Here is a 23127-nt window from a genome sequence, read left to right as displayed (position 1 = left end):
CACTTCTCAATTAAATATTATCATGTTTTTAGGGCATGAATCTGAATTGAACAACCTGATATTGTTCACTCTGGTTATTGTTTCCGTTTTTAAAAACGCTATATGTTGAGCCCCCTTAGCTAGATTTGGCATTGTGACATTTTTAGCAGCAATCATTGGCCGATTTTCTAACGTTGCCACTCGGGGAGTTGTAATGAGGCTTTTTTTGGTGCCGTGTAAGATAAATATATATATAGATAAGATTATATTACAATACAATTGTCAGCTACTGATCCAGTTGACCCGATACGGTGATAAAAGCTTTATCCCTCTGTGTTGAGGGATACCGATACTCATTAAAATTAATTAAAACAATCCTCATTGCCACCTACCAGAAGGAAACGAAAATTCCTAGACATTTTCTCTGAATTATGGAACTCTGATCTGAATTATGCACTCTGAACATTTCAAATATATTTTAAAATACACTATCCGGCCAAAAGTATCCGGACACCAAGTGGTATGGAATCTCGATGCACATATTAATATGACGTTGATCCCCCTTTTTGCATCTATGACACGTCTGGGAAGACGTTCCACCAGTTTTTGAATAGGACTTCTATCACAGCTGAAGTGAGTAGTGCTTTTTGTGAGGAAGGTCGATCAGACTGGATGCGTAATCTGAGCTCTGATTCGTCCCAAAGGTGTTCTCTGGGATTTACATCGGAGCTCTGAGAAGGCTAGCCCAGTTTTTGAACACCCATTTCGTCAAATCACGTCTGTGTAAGCCTCGATGTGTGAATGGAGCAATGATCCTGATGAAAGAGAAACAGACCGAAATATTGCTATAGAGTTTGGAGTGCAGCTTTATCTAGAATGTTCACATACCTCTCAGAATTCATGTTTCCAACCACAGGAACTAACGGACCCAGGCCAAACCACGATAAATACCCCCGAACCATTATGCTCCCACCACCATAACACCAGGTGTCTGGACACATTTGGCCAGATAGTGCAGCACTCAACTCAGGTATACTGTATGTTTCATTATCAGTTATCTTAGTTTTAATTTGTCCCTATTGCTTTGTAATAATGGATATTTTCACATTTAACAGTATCTGGAAATAGTGAGCAGAATCGGTGGTATCCTTGGGCTTTGGACTGGAATATCTTTTCTACAGTTGGCTGATTTAGTTGTCAGAATTTGCTTAGTTTTATTTTTAATTGCCACCTTTTCAAAAAGGGTAAATACCATATTATCTGTTTCTCTTTTTCTATGATTTTATTATCCACTTTATTGTAAGTCATTTTTCACCGAATATCGACCCAAAAATGACCAACGATTTGAAAAATCAAACAAAGAAAAACAGAAAGAGGCAGAAAGGAAATTATGTTCTGCTTAGTTTATAAAAAAATTTATTTCACACCTAATTTGAAAATCAGGATTTCGTCAACAGATAGCGTCACCTAACTATTAAAAGGTCACTAAACTAACACAAAAAAAAAGTTTCATTCCGCTGCTTTCAGTTTTGTCCTCAGTCTGCAATATGTTGCTGCAGTAAATAGAAGTTTCTTTGAATATATAGTTTTACTGATTTTCAAAGTTAACTGTTGAATCTATTAATGAACTTTGTAATCAATTTTGAAAGCTCATGAGAACGAATTGTTTGTTTTTTAATCAGATTGCAGTAAACTGTAGATTTGTGTATCCTTTTATATTTACACTGACTGATTTTTCGAATCACTCGTAATTTTTAAGGCAGTCTAAGACTTTGTTTTACCAAGTAAAGTTAGTCCGCTATTCATCTAAAGCCTTCATATAGTTCTACTCTTAAATAATTACGAGCCATAAGAAATTGCTTGTTTTTTTTAAAAAAAAATAAAGATCTTTCAGGCTTTTGAAGTTATTTAAAAAGTGAAAATAGACTTATAGACAAAGGTTCAGAAACACATTGCAGCAGATAATTCAAGAATAAGTTGTTGTTGTAGCGCACTATCTTGCAAAAAATATCCGAGCACTTAGTAGTATGAACTTAAAGCGTCTCGAAGCACATATTAATATGATGTTGCTCCACCTTTTGCATCGATGACAACCTGTACACGTCTGGGAAGACTTTCTACTTGTTTTTGATAGGTGGCCATGGGATTTGACTTCCATCACAGCTGAAGTGAGTGCTTGCAGTGAGGATGGTTGATTCGGCTGGTTACGTAATCTGAGCTTTAATTCATCCCAAAGGTATTTAGACCGGGGATCTGAGAAGACCAGTCCATTTTTTGAACACCCATTTTGTCAAACCACGTCTGTGGAATCCTCGATGAGTGTAAAGGGAGAAGTTATCCTGCAGAAAGAGAAATGGGCCTTCCCATTGATATATTGCTATGGAGATGGGAGTGCAGCATCGTCCAGAATGTCCACGTGCATTTCAGAGTTAATATTTCCTACCACAGGAGCTAACGGACCTTGGCCAAACCATGAGAAACACCCCCACACCATTATGCTTCCACTACCACCATGATCGAGTGTCTGGATACTTTTGGGAAGATAGTGTATATTTAAGTTGCACTAGAGCTACTCAATGGGCTATTGGCAACGATGTGGGAAGCATCCCTAAGTATTATCTGAAAATATGCCATCAGGACAACCTGCGCGCAAAATCAATCCCTTTACGGTGAAACAGTTTAACAAGGACCAATACCGCACACTGGCCGCAGAAAGTGATAATTGATTATGGTGATCTGCTCGTGTCTTAACAACCAGTCACTGTGGGACGATTAGGAATAAATTAACCAGATCGAATAAAACTTAGTATACAAATACATCAGAACGTGGACAAATAATGGCGAGGAAAAAGTAACTGATGAAGCTCATGAATTAATGGGCATTGCAGAAAGATAGTACAAAAATTAATATTGAGACACTACCCTAGTGGAATGTCTTCTACAGTTTATGACCCCTACGGACATCAGTGAAAATCTCTGAATAAACTCCCTTTTTGTATTGCTAACAATATTCATCAATACACTCTCCAAAAGCATCCGAACATCCAGGTGTTATGGTGGTGGAAGCATAATGGTGGGGGGTGTTTCTTGAGGTTTCACCTGGGTCCGTTAGTTCCTGTGGTTGAAAACATGAACTCTGACATGTATGTGGACATTTTGGACAATACTGCATTCCAAACTCTATGGCAATATTTCTGCCCATTTCCCTTCCAGCAGGATAACTGCGCCATTCACACATCGAGGCTTACACAGACAAGATTCGACAAAATGGGTGTTCAAACACTGAATTGGCCTTCCCAGAGCCCTGATCTAAATCCCATAGAATACCTTTGGGACGAATTAGAGCGCAGATTACGTAGCCAGTCAAATCAACCCTCCTCACTGCAAGCGCTCACTTCTGCTTTGATGGAAGACAATTCCTATGGCCACCTATCGAAAACCGGTGGAAAGTCTTTCCAGACGTGTGCAGGATGTTATCGATGCAAAAGAGGGTCCAACGTCATATTAATATGTACCTCAGAACACTCCAAGCCCATACCCCTGGGTGTCCGGTTACTTTTGGCCACTTAGTGTATGTTAGAATAGTAAATTTAAGGTCAGAAGCCAATGAATTCTTCATGAAGAGCGTTTTTAACCTTTGAAGGTGTCTTGGAGGATGTGGTGAGCTGCAATGACTCTGCCGAGAGCATCTCAGACATGCTCAAAGCCTGCTTATCTCATTTACTGAATGTATTCAGTGTCGTAGCTCAAACTCTTAATAATGATTCTCGACGCATTTAAATTTGAGAACTAGGGAACCAAAACTGTGTCACCAAATCACGGAAGTGGCCCAATGGGGGTACCAATACTGCCGTGAGTAAGAAAATCGACGTAAGTGACAAAAAAAATCAAAATTGAGATTTTTATATATAGAGCTGGCATTTTGGAACAATAAACCCTATATTGTCAAAAAAATTCAAAAATAAGTTTTATTTTCTCAGTCTTCTGAAAGTCTATTTTAGTGTTCATAGCATTAGCAATCGACAAAAAAATAGTAGTCATGACACTGATCTTGAAATGGAATCGTGTAGCACTTACATTGTTTTTTCAATTGCACTGCATAATAGAAACTATGGTGTGGAACGTCATGATTATCATCAACAACACAGACTTGCAAATGTTTTTACGGAAGCATTCAGAGTTCTTGAGAGTATTAAGTTTGGATCTTGGAGACTTTTGTAAGATTTTTCATATTAGCCAATTGTTCCTAGTTTGGTTGACAACTCGTCGCACTACAAAGCTGGTTAAGCAATTGTCTTGAAGATGAAAACATTTAGAGTATGCAGTTGAAAATCAGATATCTAGACCTGAATCTCATCATGTATGCCTAAAATGTTTTTGTAGCTTGAAGAACCCACTAGCACTTATCGAAGGGGTGGAATTTATTGTTCTAAGACAATAAATTTATATTTCTAAAACATTTCTTAACCTTATAAACATCGTAAGAACTAATTTTATGACCTGCATTGCCATAGGTGGAAAAATGTCCCACTTTTAAACCTACTTTAAGTACAATTCAATTTCTTCATCTTTTTTGGACTATCTTATGCCGTTGTTATATCTAATGCCACTTGCTAATACTAGCAAGCCTGTGTGGTGAAACCAAGCGAATTTAAGGTAGAGGATGAGCTTCTAGTTTTTCAGTGGCGCCATCTATGACCAAGAATGCACCACAAGAACCACGATGCAGCCCGTGTATATGATGGACCCATTCATACATCCATTCATTCATCCACAGATTGTAATTTTGATCTGAACCAGAGAACGATCAATCTCCAATTCAGTACCACAGAAATATTGATTTGTTATAGGAACATGGAGGACTTTGTGATTTGACAGATTCAACGTTCACCAGTCACCATTTGCTGCATGAGGAGTCTTTGACCAGCGGGGATCGAACTTACGACTTCTTGGACCCGGGGGCAACGCCCTATCAACCAGGCTATCCCGATATGGATTATCTTATAAAACCTCCAAAAAAAGTACCAATTTCTCATGCTATTACTTCTTTTTTTTAAATTTATTTCATCATCGTTTTTGCCATGCATGGCTGTATTTTAATTAAAAATTTTACTTGACATTTTGGTGTGGTGAGCGTTTTTGTCAGCTATCTATGATAAAGTGTTTGTTCCTTACTTTCGGATATTCTTTTTCCTTTCGAACTGGTTCATTGTATACGATGATTTTTTTTTTTAAATTTTAATTTTCGCTTTTACTGAATAGGGTAACTAATTTTATTTAAAAACTTTAATAATTTATACTGGAATTTATGAATAATTTTGTAAATTATTTATTTACATTACTGTACTTTAAGCTTGAAAAGAGTTTTAAACTTGGAAAAGAGTCGAAAAGAGAAAGTCACTGCAGATTTGTTTAACCATTTTAAAAGTATTTTATCCTTTTACAAATGAATTTGAAACTAAACTGTATTCTTTTTTCTTTAGAAAAGAAATAATACTCTTCAGTTATTTGAAAGTAGAACTCAACAGAAAAGAAAAGAAATTGAAGCGTCTCCAGCTGTGAAGATATTCAAGAGATCTTTTATTTCTTCCATAGCAGATTTAACATCGTCGAAGTCCGCGACAGAAAAATTCATAAAGCTATTGATATTTCTTTTGAATTTAATCGGATTTCTATGTTTTACTTATCACTTCGCATCACAATATCTTGCTTATGAAACTACTTCAATAGTAATGATGGAGAGGCCAATATACATAGATCGTCCAGCAATCACTCTGTGTGATTCAAATAGGTGAGTAATCTATGTATATGCGGCAAATTTATCCAAGTCCTGTTGGTTTCAGTACAATTCATGATGGTTCATTTGATGCTTACAGTCATCCAACATTTTCCATTATGCATTCATGGTTTTTGACATGCCAAACTTCTATCATTCCAATGATGAAAAATGCTACATTCATACTATGCTGGTTACCCATCAATACAAGTTCGACACTCATGGACCAACAATCCATGATGATCCGTGGTGGTCCATGATGGTTCCAACTAAACATTTTCATGATAGCTTAATGGGAATTCTTGTTGGCTCTCAGGAATATACCATCAAACATTTTTTTTTAATTTTTTTATGTTGGCTCACTATAAATCAGTCCGGATTCCTACATTGGGATGATGGTTGAACATGATCGTTCCAACTTTTGATTTATAAGATACAATGATGAAAGTTCGTGATGGTCCATAATGGTACAACAAGGCATTTTTAAGATGGTTAAATAATAATTAGTGTTGGTTCATCAAGAATATACCAACAAATTTTTTTTTAATTTTTTTATGTTGGCCCATTATATATCAGTCCGAATTCCTACATTAGGATGATGGTTGATCATGATCGTTCCAACATTTGATTTATAAGATACAATGATGAAAATCCGTGATTGTCTATAATGGTACAACAATGCATTTTGAAGATGGTTTAATAATAATTACTGTTGGTTCATCAAGAATATACCAACAATTTTTTTATTATTTTTTTATGTTGGTCCATTATAAATCAGTCCGAATTCCTACATTGGGATGATGGTGGATCATGATCGTTCCAACATTTGATTTATAAGATACAATGATGAAAATTCGTGATGGTTCATAATGGTACAAAAATGCATTTTTAAGAGGGTCTAATAATAATTAGTGTTGGTTCCTCAAGAATATACCATCAAAACAATTTTTTTTATTTCGTTATGTTGGCCCATTATATATCAGTCCGAATTCCAACATTAGGATGATGGTTAATCATGATCGTTCCAACATTTGATTTATAAGATACAATGATGAAAATCCGTGATTGTCTATAATGGTACAACAATGCATTTTGAAGATGGTTTAATAATAATTACTGTTGGTTCATCAAGAATATACCAACAAATTTTTTTTTATTTTTTTATGTTGGTCCATTATAAATCAGTCCGAATTCCTACATTGGGATGATGGTTGATCATGATCGTTCCAACTTTTGATTTATAAGATACAATGATGAAAATTCGTGATGGTCCATAATGGTACAACAATGCATTTTGAAGATGGTTAAATAATAATTAGTGTTGGTTCATCAAGAATATACCAAAAAATTTTTTTAAAATTTTTTTATGTTGGCCCATTATAAATCAGTCCGAATTCCTACATTGGGATGAAGGTTGATCATGATCGTTCCAAATTTTGATTTATAAGATACAATGATGAAAATTCGTGATGGTCCATAATGGTACAACAATGCATTTTGAAGATGGTTTAATAATAATTACTGTTGGTTCATCAAGAATAAACCAACAAATTTTTTTTTATTTTTTTATGTTGGTCCATTATAAATCAGTCCGAATTCCTACATTGGGATGATGGTTGATCATGATCGTTCCAACTTTTGNATACCAACAAATTTTTTTTTAAATTTTTTATGTTGGCCCATTATAAATCAGTCCGAATTCCTATATTGGGATGATGGTTGATCATGATCGTTCCAAGTTTTGATTTATAAGATACAATGATGAAAATTCGTGATGGTCCATAATAGTACAACAATGCATTTTTATGATGGTTTAATAATAATTATTGTTGGTTCATCAAGAATATAAAAACAAAAATTTTTATTTTTATTTTTTATGTTGGCCCATTATAAATCAGTCCGAATTCCTACATTGGGATGATGGTTGATCATGATCGTTCCAACTTTTGATTTATAAGATACAATGATGAAAATTCGTGATGGTCCATAATGGTACAACAATGCATTTTGAAGATGGTTTAATAATAATTACTGTTGGTTCATCAAGAATATGCCAACAAATTTTTTTTTCATGTTGGCCCATTATAAATCAGTCCGAATTCCTACATTGGGATGATGGTTGATCATGATCGTTCCAACTTTTGATTTGTAAGATACAATGATGAAAATTCGTGATGGTCCATAATGGTACAACAATGCATTTTGAAGATGGTTTAATAATAATTAGTGTTGGTTCATCAAGAATATGCCATCAAAAAATTTTTTTAAATTTTTTTATGATTGCCCATTATAAATCAGTCCGGATTCCTACATTGGAATGATGGTTGATCATGATCGTTCCAACATTTGATTTATAAGATACAATGATGGAAATTCGTGATGGTCCATAATGGTACAAAAATGCATTTTTAAGGGGGTCTAATAATAATTAGTGTTGGTTCATTAAGAATATACCTTCAAAACAATTTTTTCTATTTTTTTATGTTGGCCCATTATAAATCAGTCCGGATTCCTACGTTGGGATGATGGTTGATCATGATCGTTCCAACATTTGATTTATAAGATACAATGATGAAAATTCGTGATGGTCCATAATGGTACAAAGATGCATTTTTAATGGGGCTAATAATAATTAGTGTTGATTCATCAAGAATATGCCCTCAAAACAATTTTTTTAAATTTTTTTATGATTGCCCATTATAAATCAGTCCGGATTCCTACATTAGGATGATGGTTGATCATGATCGTTCCAACATTTGATTTATAAGATACAATGATGAAAATTCGTGATGGTCCATAATGGTACAACAATGCATTTTTAAGATGGTTTAATAATAATTAGTGTTGGTTCATCAAGAATATACCATCAAAATAATTTTTTTTTATGTTGGCCCATCAAAAATCGGTCCGAATTACTAGATTGGGATGATGGTGGGTCACGATCATTCCAACATTTGATTTCCTTGGAACTATGATGGTAATTTCTGGTGGTTCAACATGAACAAACTATCAAAACAAGTTGCTTTTCTTATGCTATTCAACATTATTTTTCTCATACGTTAATGAATATCGGATATTGATTGCAGTTTTAATTTCGCGACTGTACTATTCTTTAAAAAGAAAATAATTCTCTTAAACTTTTTGCACGTGAGTTTATATGTTTATAATTCATGATTTTCTTTGAAGACGAAACAGAAAACTAGTTTGTGAAGAACAGCCACATAAATGCAAATTCTTCAAATCTGAGGAAGAGTTTTGCAACAAGCACCCCAACTATTGTAACCTGGAAGACCTGTATTTGGGAGTAAGTCTTACACATGCTCTTCTTTTTACAAATGTATTTGCATTGCCAAAAGTCTAATGCATCATATTTTAAGTATAAAATATTCAAATTGAAAAATTACAGTGTAAGAATTTTAATACATCAGACGCAAAGTATACCTTTTAAAGCGTGGATTGCATAAAATTTATCATATTAAATTTGAAGAATATTTAAACAAGGTTTATTTTGAAAAACGTGTAATGAATCAAGTATCAAGTAATCATGTTAAAATTTACATTGTAAAAAGTGGAATGCATAAGATTTGTAGTATGAGGTATTCGAATTAATATTGCAGGAAGATTAATACATGAAATCAATACGTATGAAGTATTTAAATTTTTTTTGTAACCGTCCTTTAACAGCCGACTTAATATTGAGACTACAAATGTTCAACCGTGTAGCATTCTAATTTTGTACGTAACCCAGAAGACATGTGATCCCGTGGATCAAATATTGAAGGAAATTTTGCTTTTGTTTAGAACTTTTTGATGGAACCTAATTCTCATGTGTGTTACATGTAGAAGAAAAACACAACAATCTCCCATGTTTAGCCTGACGGCAAGGAGACTCTAACCCATAATCCGTCTACCACTGAGGATATTTTACGTCAGCACTGCGGTTGCTGCAAGCCGGGGACAGAATTCATATCGACTTACCATCGTTAGGATTCGAACTCGATTCACCTTATTAGGGGGTAAGTGCTCTATCCATAAGTGTTTAGATTTAACTTATCCCTTTAAAGTATGTCAGAGCTTGAAATTTGATATTAACTTGAAATAACATATAATCTTCGGAGTTTTCCCACACAAAATTTGTATTGGTTTTACGCCACAATTTTTACAGCGTAAGGCATCTTTTCGTACTATATTCTTTACACCTAGTTGCATCAATTCGTTATTCATAAGATTTGTGTGAATTAATTTATGGCATGATATGAAATATATTATCTGTAACAGAAAATAATATCAATAGTTTGAAATTTTGTTTTAATTTTTAGGTTTTTAAAGAAAATCCTGTGTGCCAAGATGATTGCTATAGCTGGCAAAGAACACTACACGAATATAAAAACGTTATAACTAAAATTCACGAAAACAGTTTAACCAAACCTTATGAGCCAAGGTAAAGATAGTTTTACGAGTAAAAAATATTAGATAATGTTTTTAAGACCCAAGAAAAATTTTTTTTTTCATAATCTTTAATAGAAAAATAATAAAAGCTTCTTCTACTCTGCTCTGCTCTGTTTCTCTTTCCCTGTTTCTATTTCTGTGCTTTGCTTCTCCTTCTCTTCACTGCTTCTTCTTCTCTTCTCAGATTCTTAATTCCTCTACTTCTTCTTCTCTTCTTTGCTTTTTCTCCGCTTCTCTGCTTCATCTTATCTGCTCCGCTTCTTCTTCTCTGCTCTGCTTCCTGTTCTTTTCTCTGCTTCCTGTTCTCTGCTTCTTCTTCTCTTCTCTGCTTCTTCTTCTCTTCTCTGCTTCTTCTTTTCTGTTCTGCTTCTTCTTTTCTGCTCTGCTTCTTCTGTTCTCTGCTTCTTCTTCAGACCTCTGTTTCTTCTTTTCTTAGTACTAAATACATTGAAGATTATATAATTGGTTACCGGTGGCCCGTAGCTGAACTCTTTACCTATGACAACATTTCGCATGTTTTCAGTAATAACGTATGGATGTATCGTAGGAGATAGAAAATTCGCCAGTCTTGGTCTCAATTCTCAAACTATATAATTTTTTTAAGCTTAAAAAATATATGTAACTCAAAATTGCATTTAAAGATACAGATAGCTATTAATGATACATTATAAGAACATTATAAGTAGATGTATAGATACAGACATCTTTCGTTAAATTCCTCTTACATGTAAAAGTTATTAACAATTAAGGTTTTTAATGAATAATTGGTGTTGTTCCAAAGTGCAATCTACCCGTGTAGATACTTTAATAATCAATAGGCGGCCATGCTATAGTATAGTATGGTAGAAAAATCTGAAAATTTTTTTGACAGTGATGTTAAGTGTTGGTAAATAATAATTACAACTAAAAAAATTGTATTGTGCTGAACTAAAATAGCCACAGCCTACAATTGTAATCTAAAAATAAATAATAATAATACTTAAATTTGGTTTCATTGAAAGATTGTTTGATTGTTCTCAAATTTTATTTTTTTGAGTTTAAATTGAAACAACTTTAAGAAATTCTTTAACTGGTTTTTAAGACAGCCTTTACAAAAAAGTGATAATTCTAAAATATTTCCGTTCAATTATATGTTAAATATTGAAAACTGACGATTTTTTTAGGGCATTTATTCTTTTAAATTAATAATTAGTTGTTGGAAGTTTTGGATTTTAAAAAAGTAATAACTTTAAAATTGAAGTTTTGGAAAATTATTTGGGGAAGGGGCACGTACTCCCTGACCCACCCGACGTCACATCTATACCAATTAGTGAAGTTATTTTGCTCGCTGAAATTTTTATGATTCTCCTTTTTAAAAAACACGGATTTCAGTTATATCTATTTTCATAAGAGCGCTAGGTAAAAATACGAAGTGCACCAACGATTTTTACGTTTTCGTTATTGAACCAGTTCTCCAGCTACAATCTTAGAAGTTCATGTTGGCATGTGTTTAACATTTATTTTTGTTCCTTTTTAAGACTGTTTAACCTGGTGTCATTTATCAACAACGAGGGAGAACCAGCAATTTGTATGACATATGGACTAAAACATCGTCTGTTATTTTGGACAGATTTCAATCGAACCATTACTCTGAGAAATATACATAAGACTATTGGGAAAAACGAGACTACTGTTCATAGTATGAAAGGTAAGCAAGCAAATTTATATCTCCTAAATATTGAAAGGGTTTACTTTGAGTTAGAAACATGCCCAACAGCACAAATAAATGCCTAAAAATACACAAATAACAAGCTTTCTAAAACAGGAAGAAATTTAGAAAACTTCTGATGTATCCTACTACTTATATTATGCTTAAGAGGCACTATTTAAACAGGCATAATAATATAGAAAGTTTTTGAATGCGATTTGTGTTTAAATTAACACGAAATTTTACCATTCATAAGAGTTTCTTGTAATTTATAAATTCTAACTGGTTGTGTGTCTAAAACAAATTGAAGAATATCACAACGTGAATAAAGGTTTGCCATGTTTTGAATATTATCCTTTATTTGGCTATACTTGTGTAAAATGTCAACCTTAGTTTTTACTAACGGTGGTTAGCATGCTTGCGTAGTCTTCTAAAATCATGTGCAAATTTCGTTGAAATTTAAATTGAAAGAACGTGTTATATTGTATACATTGCAAGTATGAAAAGAATATTTATATTATTTGAATTCAAGTTTTAACAGCAAAAATCAATCGGAATTTCAACCTCTAGAGCCATCTGTTCTTATCATTACACGGTCTCATCTATAGTTAAGGTTCTATAAATGTACCCCTCTCTGGTAAACAACTTCTTTCCTTATTGCAATATGTTCGACTTCGTTACGTTCTCCGGTCATTTTGTGTTTTGACACTCTTATTTGTTATATAGTATGTACATTTCTTAGCTCTTATTGGAAATCTTTTGCTTTATTTATTTGTATATCTACTATAATTTTTAGAACCTTTCCAATTTGTTTTAGATACCAAAATCGTACTTACTTTATTCAGTATTTAAAAAAAAAAAGTTTGAGGCACCTTGAAACATTCTTTTTTTAAAGCAAAAATAGTGCTTTAAATAATTATTTAAAATACGTATTTCATTGAATTGGAAAAATAAAATATTTTGGCACTTATCAGTTAATTTTGTTGTAGTTCATTTACGTCGCACTAGAGCTGCACTATGGGCTATTGGCGACTGTCTGGGAAACATCCCTGAGGATGATCCGTAGACATGCCATCACAATTTTGATCCTCTGCAGAGGGGAGGGCACCCCCGCTTCGGTAGCCCGACGACCTGCACGCGAAGTCGAGCACTTTGCGGTAGCACAGTTTAACGAGGACCAATACCGCACACCTTTGGTCCCTACGCAGACTGATCCAAGTGGTCACCCACCCGCACACAGACCGCAGCCGGTGATGCTTGACTTCGGTGATCTGCTGGGAACCGTGTCTTAACGATCAGTCCACTGCGGAACACTTATCAGTTAAAGTGACCATGGATCACCAACTAGCAGGAATGAACCCAGATTCTGGTTTACAAAGGTCATCGACTACCGGTAATAATACCGTAAGTGTATCAAATATTACCATATCTTTATAACTAATGATAACAATACGCAACGTATATAATAATATCTACATAATAATAAATAGCTGTAAATATTGTATATTGGTGACTATCATTATTGATAACTTAACAAATAAAAAAGATAATATTGGAACTATTATACATAACGATGATTACTCAATGCGATTTGATAAATTTTACTTGCGTATTGACAGATGTAAAAATTATATTATTTAAATAAATTGCAAAAACATTGCTATATAATGCTAAATATCGATATTTTTTGACTTTGTATAGCGATATTAAAATTCTTACTTATTGATTATGGGGAACAATATTCTTGCCCCCGGAGAAGCTGTTGCTAACACTTGGTTCCTATAACCGATAAGTACCTACATTTTCTTGTAACTTTTATAATAACTGGAGAAAAAAAACTGGAACTACTTTTAAAGGACAAAAAAAAATCAAAGCAATATACAGCTAAATGCGCTTTGTCTTCATAAATTCATTTTTTCTCTCTATAACTTCTAAAGGCAGATTACAAAGACAACTGTAGATAAAACAAATGAAAAACAGAAAAAAAAACATCAAAATAATAAATAAATAAAATAAACTTAATTTAAGAAATAATTGAATCCCAGTGTATTTTCTAGAGCACTCGGTTCATTAAAATTTTCGACGAATGATGAAATCTTTAAAAAATCATTTCTTTTCAGGTCCTCGTGGCACATAATTTTTTGTCAAATCCAATCGTTTACAGCAGGGGTTTCCAACTTACATGGGGCCCGGGGCCGCAATTGAAAACACCAGCAAATGGCGGGCCGCATCTTTATCAAAATTTTATATAGGACTCTTTTATGTTTGTAGGACAATTAAATATTACAGTCAGATTTTTATCAAAATTTTTTAATATGAAAAAAAAATAACAAACATTAAATATAACGCTTGTTACGTATTTTGAATCTTCTCTTAATCAGAAACTTAGTGACAAGATTTTTTTTTTTTCAAGTTTAATTCTATGACAAATTGAAAATTTTTTCGACTTATTAAGAATTATAGCAACAACAGAAAATTCTGAAAAAAAGCATCGGAAATTAATTTTTTTTTCTTTTCCGCACATGCGATATTCAATTTAAGGAATTTAAATAAAACATGATATTCATTCCCTCTTTTGTGCGTTTTATAGTTTACAAATGTTAATAATTTCGTCCAAAATGAGTAGTTTCAAAAAGTTGAATGGCAGAATTTCTTCGAGAAAATTTTTAATACGAGAATGCTGAATTATATTCACAAAATACAAAAAGACGAAATGAAAAAGAACAACATACACAATTATTTTTGTATTTAAATAAATATTTTCTTGGGTGTAAAACCTGAGAAATAATTTTTTTTGCATCGTTGGTTTGTTAAATTTTACAGAAACGAAGAAATCAGGTTTTCTTAAGCGAAAGAAAATTATTTTAAATCCATATAGATTTTTTAAGAAGATTGTTCCCAAAAAAACGACAACTAATATATTTTAGTTCGCGGTCCACCAAAAAAAAGGCTTCGTGGGCCGGATGCGGCCCCCGGGCAGCCAGTTGGAAGCCACTGGTTTACATAAAAGAAAGATAAAAATTTAAAAAATCGTTTCTTTTCAGGTGCCCGAAGCACATAATTTTTTGTCAAATCCAAAGTCAAATGCCAAAAAATAAAATAATTTTGATAAAACTATAGGTTACAACCAGTTGTGAGATAAGCTTAAAGGTTAATTCAAACATCAAAATGTTTCCTAAAAATGTTTTTAGCAAGGCAAAAATTTCCATATTATATCATCTAGCAATTTTTGAATTATTAGAGCACGCTAGATTGAAAATTGAAATTAAATTTTTCTGAAATTTTTAATGATTAGCCAGCTCATATATATATATATATATATGTATATATATATATATATANCACATGGAAACTCAGCTCTACATTCCATATTGTAGATTTTAAAAAATATCATAATTATTATTTTAAACTGCAAGCAAATAATAGTTATAATTGATTTGTAACCCAAAAAATGTCATCTCGCATGATATATTTTATTCAAAAATAATATATATTTTAATGAAGAAAAAAACACATTTTGTGAAAGAAACGATAGGAAATTTTTCAGGAATCATTTTTTAATCAAAAATGTGCAATTTTATTACAAAAATATTTTAAATCATTCTTGAAAGATTTCGGTACGTGTGAGTTTATTTGATTTCGCTACTCGCTTTATAGATTTCCTTTTGTGTTTTGTTCTGTATTCTCTGTTTTTTGTTTGATATGTTTCATTTCGTATATATTTTTTACTAAATCAATTTTCATTTCAATTTTTTAATACTCCTAACACTTCTGTATTGATATATATTGCTTTGGTTACATTGATACAATATTAGAAAGCACTTCTATTTGCAGATATAGTCGCGGGAGCTGATGAAGAGATCATATCTCCTAACATTTTTTTTGTTTTCCGGCTTTTTATAATCTATGCTTTTTTGTTTCGCAGATATCGTCTTTTGGTTGAACGTATATTCGGATGAATATATTGATCCTAGAGCTGAACCGGCCGTTTATTTTTCAGTGCACGATTCCAGAAGACTCGTGAATCCTTTCAGACACGGTATTAAGCTTATAGCGCCAGGATATCATTCTATCAAAGTCACCGAATATGTGAGTATTGCTTACGAAATACAAAGAGTAATCACGAAACTACTGTCGTGCAATCACGAGATCATCCCCTCCCTACAATAAAAGAAACGAGATTGAGAGTTTATCTTGCGATTGGTTATGTGCAGATTATTCAAAAGATGGGCCAGGATCTTTCCCTCAGTCTTTGCATTTTTGTTGACCCTGTTAAAGTTTTTGGCAAGCAAATGCTATACCAGCTCTCTGTCATGGCCTTAAAAAAACAGGGATCCTCGTGGTAGGAGTTCAACTGATTTTCAGCCAAATCTTCCCTTTTTATCTACAAATTAATTCAAGGCAGCTATTATAAATTTGTAGAGAAAGTAAAACATATAAGGGGCAAGAATCACTTGAATCATATGACACAACAGGAGCTTCCTCATCATAAACAGGCTGTTTGGCTGTTCTTTTATTCCTGCCAAGTTTACGAATTGCACAAAGGCACACGCCAGATCATTAAGTTTGATAAAATATTTAATTCTAGATCTATTTGAAAACAACTTTTGACAATAATCATTAGGAAAGGTGCAAATAACATGAACTAGGGTTCTACTGCCCTAGCTTTCTAACCCCTAGCGGTGTAAGAGGACATTTCAGGTTAAGGGTCACTAAGAAAATCTCAATCTTTATGAAATATCCTGCCTTCCTTCCAAGTTTTTGACCACTGTGATGAATTAGCATGCTGATCAGAAGATATTGATAATATCTCATTATATTTTAAATTATAATTTTTTATTATTAGTTTCGCATAATAAAATATCTGAATAAGGAACTGGATGAATTCTAAACAAGAAACTCCTTCTAACTATATTATAGGATTGAAGAAAAGTGTTTTCGCCTCTCTATTTTCACTTATCTACTACCATCTACTTAAATAAATCTGCAGTGTTTAAACGTGAAGTAAGCACTCGCTAATTTACAATCCAGCTGCATTTAACGACTCTCTCTCTTATTTACAGATTACCTGATAATGAGATCCGCGATGTCTCAGAGCATTCGCCTTCCAATGAGGGGAACCTGGTTCGAACCCCAGAGATGGCTTGTCGCTAAGAAATCCGCATTCGGCTTACACTAATCACAGTGCTGACGTAAAATATCCTCAGGGGTAGACGGATCATGGGTTAGAGTCCCCTTGTCGCCAGGCTAACAGTGAGAGGTCCTCGTGGTTCTCCTCACCGTGTAACGCAAATGCGGGTTAGTTGCATCGAAAAGTCCTCCATGAAGGCTAAATTTTCCCCAATATTTGGTCCAAGAGGGCTCTTGTCTTCTGGATTGGGTTCCAAACTACAAGGCTACGGAGTTGAATGAATTGACTATTGGTTGATTGCCAACGAGTAGTCTTACGCGGGTTAGTTCCATCAAAAAGCGGGTTAGTTCCACTAAGACCAATTTCTTCCCAATGCTCGATCCGGGAGTTCCCTTGTCTTCTTGATTGGGTTCCAAACTACAAGGCTACAGAGTTGAATGAATTGACTATAGGTTGATTGCCAACGAGTAGTCTTACGCGGGTTAGTTCCATCAAAAAGCGGGTTAGTTCCACTAAGACCAATTTCTCCCCAATGCTCGATCCGGGAGTTCCCTTGTCTTCTGGATTGGGTTCTAAATTAGAAGTTAACAGAGTTGAACATTGGTAGTCGTAAACCCAAAATTGGGTCAGCTGTTCAATGACGGTTATAAAATAAAATAATTATTACCTAAACTAAAAAAAAAAGAAATTTAATTTAAGAAAGTACCAAAGAGGGGGACTACCTAAATAAAAATAATTCTAATCAATTTTTCAATTTTTGATAACATTTCGAAACTCAAACAACCGCAATGTGTAAAAAAGCTTTAGATTAAATCACAAATGTTTTACTTTTACTAAACTGTAGCACTTCTTTATGTCAGAAAGGACTTGCCGTTTCAGGTATTATTCCTCATTTTTCTGAACGTAAGTTTTATTAAAGTAAATGAACAGTCAGAAAAATGTTTCAGTTTGCGGCTACTAACCTTCAATTCCACTGACTTTTAATTTTGAATATGATGCAGAAGACGAGGGAGAACCCAAATCAAGTATTAAAAGAAATTTGCCTTAGTGAAGGACTTTTTGATGACACTAAGCCACTTTCGCGTTACATGGAGAGGAAAACCCCGAAAACCACCCACTTTTATCCTGACGGTAAGGAGACTCTAATCCATGATTCGTTGACAATGAGGATATTTTACGTTAGCACAGTGGTCGGTGCAAGCTGTGTGCGTAATTCATTTCGATTCGAACCACATTGGGAGGTGAGTGTTCTATTCCCTGAGCTATCACAGCTCCCGTGAGTAAGTTTGAAGTAACTACGCATATCCATTAACTATTTTAATTTAATTAACTATTTCAATATTTTTTTCATGTTAATAGTGCGCAGTTCATCGATGCCGGCTGAGGCGCAGTTGCTGATAGTCCACGTATAATATGGAAAGTCTCCAGCGAACAAGAGCAAATCATAAAACAGCTTACTTAAATAAGGGTTTGGAGGTAAAGAGCGGAGGCCTGACCGCAAAATTAATAGCGGATATCTTTTGTCTAACACCCCTGACAGTTAATCGACTTTTCTGCTTCCGCATTCACAACTGGTGTTTAAACCGGTTACTTTTTACACGTAATCGCTGATTTATCAGTGCATCGAAATTTTCATAGGGTAGTGGGCGGAATGTAATTTATGAAATTCTTTAACCCCTTCCTTCTCGCTCCATGAAAATGACGGGGGGAGGTTTCGCCCTCTATTTCTCACTCCCGTGATATTTACGGGCTGGAGTGTTCAGTAGTAACGTGCCACTAAGAATAAAACTAATTAATTTCTTTTGCCCGGAAAACATTTTATTTCTCATTTTACACACTAGATGGCAGTACCACCAGGATATTTTTAAGGTAATTGTAGATAGTTAGTTAAGTTCAAACTAGGTGTCATCACTAATCAAATACGTGTATTTGGCAAAATAGGCACTTTTATGACCGTTTTCTTGAAAATTAACTGATCCTTAAGGGGTTAAGTAAATTTATGAAATTTCTTTACATAATAATTAAACATTTATCAACATATGGCTAAAAAGGGGCCTCACTTTATTTAATTACCCGTTCGAAACCGCTTTTTTTTAATGGCCACCAGGTGTTATATGGTTATTGTGCAAATCGTGGGTTTGTCTCGTTAACTCGTTTGTCGTTGTATCTTTGGGGTAAAATTTATAATACGCCTACTGATTAAAGGGTATTCGCATATTTCTAGTTTTACCTTTACATATGCTAAGGTCGAACAGGAATGATGCCTCCTCTAACAGTAAAACTTCACATCAAAGTTAGCAAAATAGACAAATTAAAGTGAATTATCCGAATTGTATAGATGGTACTGACCCGAGGCAAGCTGTAGTAGAGAGTTTTTATCCTTTTCTCTAATTTCATTGGAGGATGAAAAACATGAGCATTGAAGTAACAGAATATCAAGAAAAGGAAGGAAGAACAGCGGAATGTCGAGAGAAAGCAAGGGAGAAATATTCATTCCTCGTAAAAGTGGTTGTCACGATCAAAAAAAAAAAGGAGAACGGATGATGATGATACACTATCCGGCCAAAAGTATCCGGACACTCGGTTTTTATGGTGGTGGAAGGATAATGGTGTGGGGGTGTTTCTTGTGATTCGGTCTAAGTCCGTTAGTTCCTGTGGTTAGACTCTGAGATGTATATGGACATTCTGGACAATGCTGCACTCCCAACTCTATGGCAACATTTCAGCCCATTTCTATTCCAGCAGGATAGCTTTTCCATTCACACATCGAGGCTTGCACAGACGGGATTTGACGAAATGGGTGTTCAAAAACTGGACTGACTCTCTCATAGCCCCGATCTAAATCCTATAGAGCATCTTTGGGACGAATTAGAGTTCAGATTACGTAGCCAGCCAAAACGACCCTCCTCACTGCAAGTACTCACTTCAGCTGTGATAGAAGTCTGGAAGTTAATTCCTATGGTCACCCATCAAAAACTGGTGGAAAGTCTTCCCAGACGTGTGCGGGCTGTCATCGATGCTAAAGGGGACCAACATCAAATGAATATATGCCTCCGGATGTTGTCCATATTTAGTGCTATTGCAATTAGAGTGTTACATACTGGGTACCTAACGCATATTTTGCTCCTTTACTCCCCAAGTCAAAGTTCTTGATGGTATGTGTTGGTTTCAGCGCAATTCATACTGGTCCAACAACATTTGATGGTCATCATTCTCCAACATTTACAATTATGCGTTCATGATTTTTGATATGCCAAACAACTTCCATCATTCCGTGATGGAAAATGCTACTTAAATACAATATTATGCTTAATCATGAAGAGAATTTTGATTCTCATAGACCAACAAGCGATAATAATCCATGATGATTCATGAGGATTCCAACTATACATTTCCATGATGGTTTAATGGGAAATCTTGTTGGTTCTCAGGAATAAACAATCAGAAAAATTTGCTTGTTTCTTCGTGTTGACCCATCATAAATCTGTAAATTCCTACATTGGGGTGATGGTGGCTCATGACCGTTTCAACATTTGATTTTTAAGAAACTATGATGGAAAGTTCTGATGGTTCAACAGGAATGAATCATCAAAACAAGTTGGACCATCATAAATCAGTTCGAATACCGAGATTGGGGTAATGGTTATCATCAAGATTATTTTGGTATATTAATAGAAAACCATCAAAAAATTTGACTTGGATCCAGTGCCTATTGTAAAATTGAATTCCACCCGGTCGTAAAATCTGTTTCATTCACTTCCGTGCAACCAATATTATTTTCAAAATGCTGACTTTTATTTATTGATTTTTAAGAAACTATGATGGAAAGTTCTGATGGTTCAACAGGAATGAATCATCAAAACAAGTTGGACCATCATAAATCAGTTCGAATACCGAGATTGGGGTAATGGTTATCATCAAGATTATTTTGGTATATTAATAGAAAACCATCAAAAAATTTGACTTGGATCCAGTGCCTATTGTAAAATTGAATTCCTCCCGGTCGTAAAATCTGTTTCATTCACTTCCGTGCAACCAATATTATTTTCAAAATGTTGACTTTATTTTTTCATAGGTGGAGCAGCATCTCTTACCCCAACCTTATGATACAAATTGCACATTGTTTAATCCTATAGGAAGTACAGAAGAAAACGTTGACATAATGGTATGGCCCTCATTTATTGTATTGTAGTACTGAAGTGTGTACCTTGTTTTATGTATAGTAGTATGTATGTATAGTATTATGTATAGTATTATGTATGTCTGCTATGTTTTATTGTATATCGATTTCTCCCATGAGAAACTACAGAGTAGAGAAATTATTAATTTCAAGTTATTGAAAAATTAACCCTTTCTTACTCTGTTTTCGCGATACTGTTACGCTCTTTCTTACTCTGTTGCGCTCGAATACGCTATTTAGGGAGAAGATCGATTCCATGGCTTAACATTCCTCCTTTTTCTCTTCTCAATTGTATAAGAATGTGCTACGATATTCGCACTGAAATCAACAAAAGCCATCAAAATATTTTGATGGGACCATCGAGAATTTCGACTTGGGTACAACGACCACTAGCATGCTATCACGTAGCATCCCCGTCTTCAGAGGTCTTTTTTAATCACGAGATGACGCTTTTTGAGATTGCTGCCACGGTTGTGACATTTTGACCTGCTTCCAATAGTCTAACATCTCGTCCACGATTGTAAGAACTCAAATGATATCTTGTTAAAAATTTGTACTTAATTATAGCAACAACACACTGAATTTTACAGAAATAAGTTCAACAACCTATAGTGCTATTTTGATCAAATTCCTGACATGAATTTTCGAATGAATGAAGAGGTAATGTGCACTACCTTTAAACAGATAAAGGATACTGCTCTACCACGCCCTCTACGTTTGGTCTTTCTTTTATTGGTAGGCTGTTAAGAACGTCACTTTGCATAAATCAGTTGTTCCTTAGCAATTGACAAGCAGTGTACACACAAACACACCCCTTACTTACAGAAAATCTTGAATCGAACAAGATAGGTGATCGCAACGCTCAAATACGCCATCTGGAGAGAAGACTTCTCCTCTTTTCAGTTGTATAGGAATGTACTACAATATTTTAAATTTTTCTTAATATTTTTCATTTTTAATTAATAAAAATATTTTTTTAAATTTTCCATGTGCTTTCTTTTAGAACTGTGTTTAACGTAGTATTCAGTCCCATCTAGTTTCCCGACTTAAAATTTTTTTATCTGTATGAAAATCAAGACAGAGACTAACATACTTCCTTCTTCTATGATTCTCCACACGCTAATGGTGAAAGCATGCGAAATGTTGCCATAGGTGGAGAGTTCTGCTCTACGCCACCTGTAGCCCATTTCGAACACCAATTGTTAGTTAAGATTCAAATATTTACCGTTTTGGTTATTTTTTCCCTTTCTAAATAGTTCTGTTGCTTTCATGACATAATTGTTTAAACAATTTATGTCAAAATTATGATTGAATTTAAAATTTCAGCGTAAAATAAACTTTTTTGTTTTAAATGTTATTAGCTTACATTTCACTAGCTAAAGAAATTTTGAAACGATCCAGTGAACTCTCACTTATGCACCGGTGTAAGGGGCCAAGAGAAAAAAGCGCATAAGTGAAAAACTTCAAGATTCTAAAACGCAACGTAAATTGCAATGACAATATTAATAAATATGTTTCTAAAGATTAGATGCTAATATTTATACTGTTATGATATTTACTTTAATTATACAAAGAAAAAATTTAACATACCTTAAGACAATTTATTTTCTTACAAAATAATCTTAATACATGTTTGTATTTGTTTTTGCCGACGTTATTCAAAAACAGTTTTTTCCAGTTCATATAAATGGTATAAGAGGGAATTTCAGAAGCAAAATTAAATTGTAAATAGTCAGGAATAGTGTCTAAAGCTTTCAATACTGCTGTGTGATTTGGAGGAACTTTATCATCTCGTCAGTATCATCCACCACGTTCTCATCGTTCACAAGTTTTAGTTAGATATAAATGAACAGTTCTTCACAAAAAATTTGAGTTTTATGGGAGGGGGTGAAACATCACATGATAAATTTCTAAGAAAAGTACTT

General features: G+C 34.0%; 1 protein-coding gene across 1 annotated transcript in view; it reads left to right on the top strand.

The window, feature by feature from the left end:
- The window catches only part of LOC122271366 (uncharacterized), a 25050-nt gene extending 3836 nt beyond the window's left edge, over window positions 1-21214 (top strand). Inside the window, exons 2-8 of the mRNA XM_043052366.2 lie at window positions 1095-1223; window positions 5463-5770; window positions 8942-9059; window positions 10075-10196; window positions 11722-11891; window positions 15817-15980; window positions 21098-21214. Coding sequence (XP_042908300.1) covers window positions 5712-5770; window positions 8942-9059; window positions 10075-10196; window positions 11722-11891; window positions 15817-15980; window positions 21098-21214 — 750 coding nt within the window. The 5' untranslated portion in view covers window positions 1095-1223; window positions 5463-5711. The remainder of the gene's footprint in view (window positions 1-1094; window positions 1224-5462; window positions 5771-8941; window positions 9060-10074; window positions 10197-11721; window positions 11892-15816; window positions 15981-21097) is intronic.
- The last annotated feature ends 1913 nt before the right edge of the window (window positions 21215-23127 follow it).

The sequence above is a fragment of the Parasteatoda tepidariorum genome, chromosome 9 (assembly GCF_043381705.1).
Source record: "Parasteatoda tepidariorum isolate YZ-2023 chromosome 9, CAS_Ptep_4.0, whole genome shotgun sequence".
Lineage (NCBI taxonomy): Eukaryota > Metazoa > Arthropoda > Arachnida > Araneae > Theridiidae > Parasteatoda > Parasteatoda tepidariorum.
This window is presented reverse-complemented; position numbering and strand designations above follow the sequence as displayed.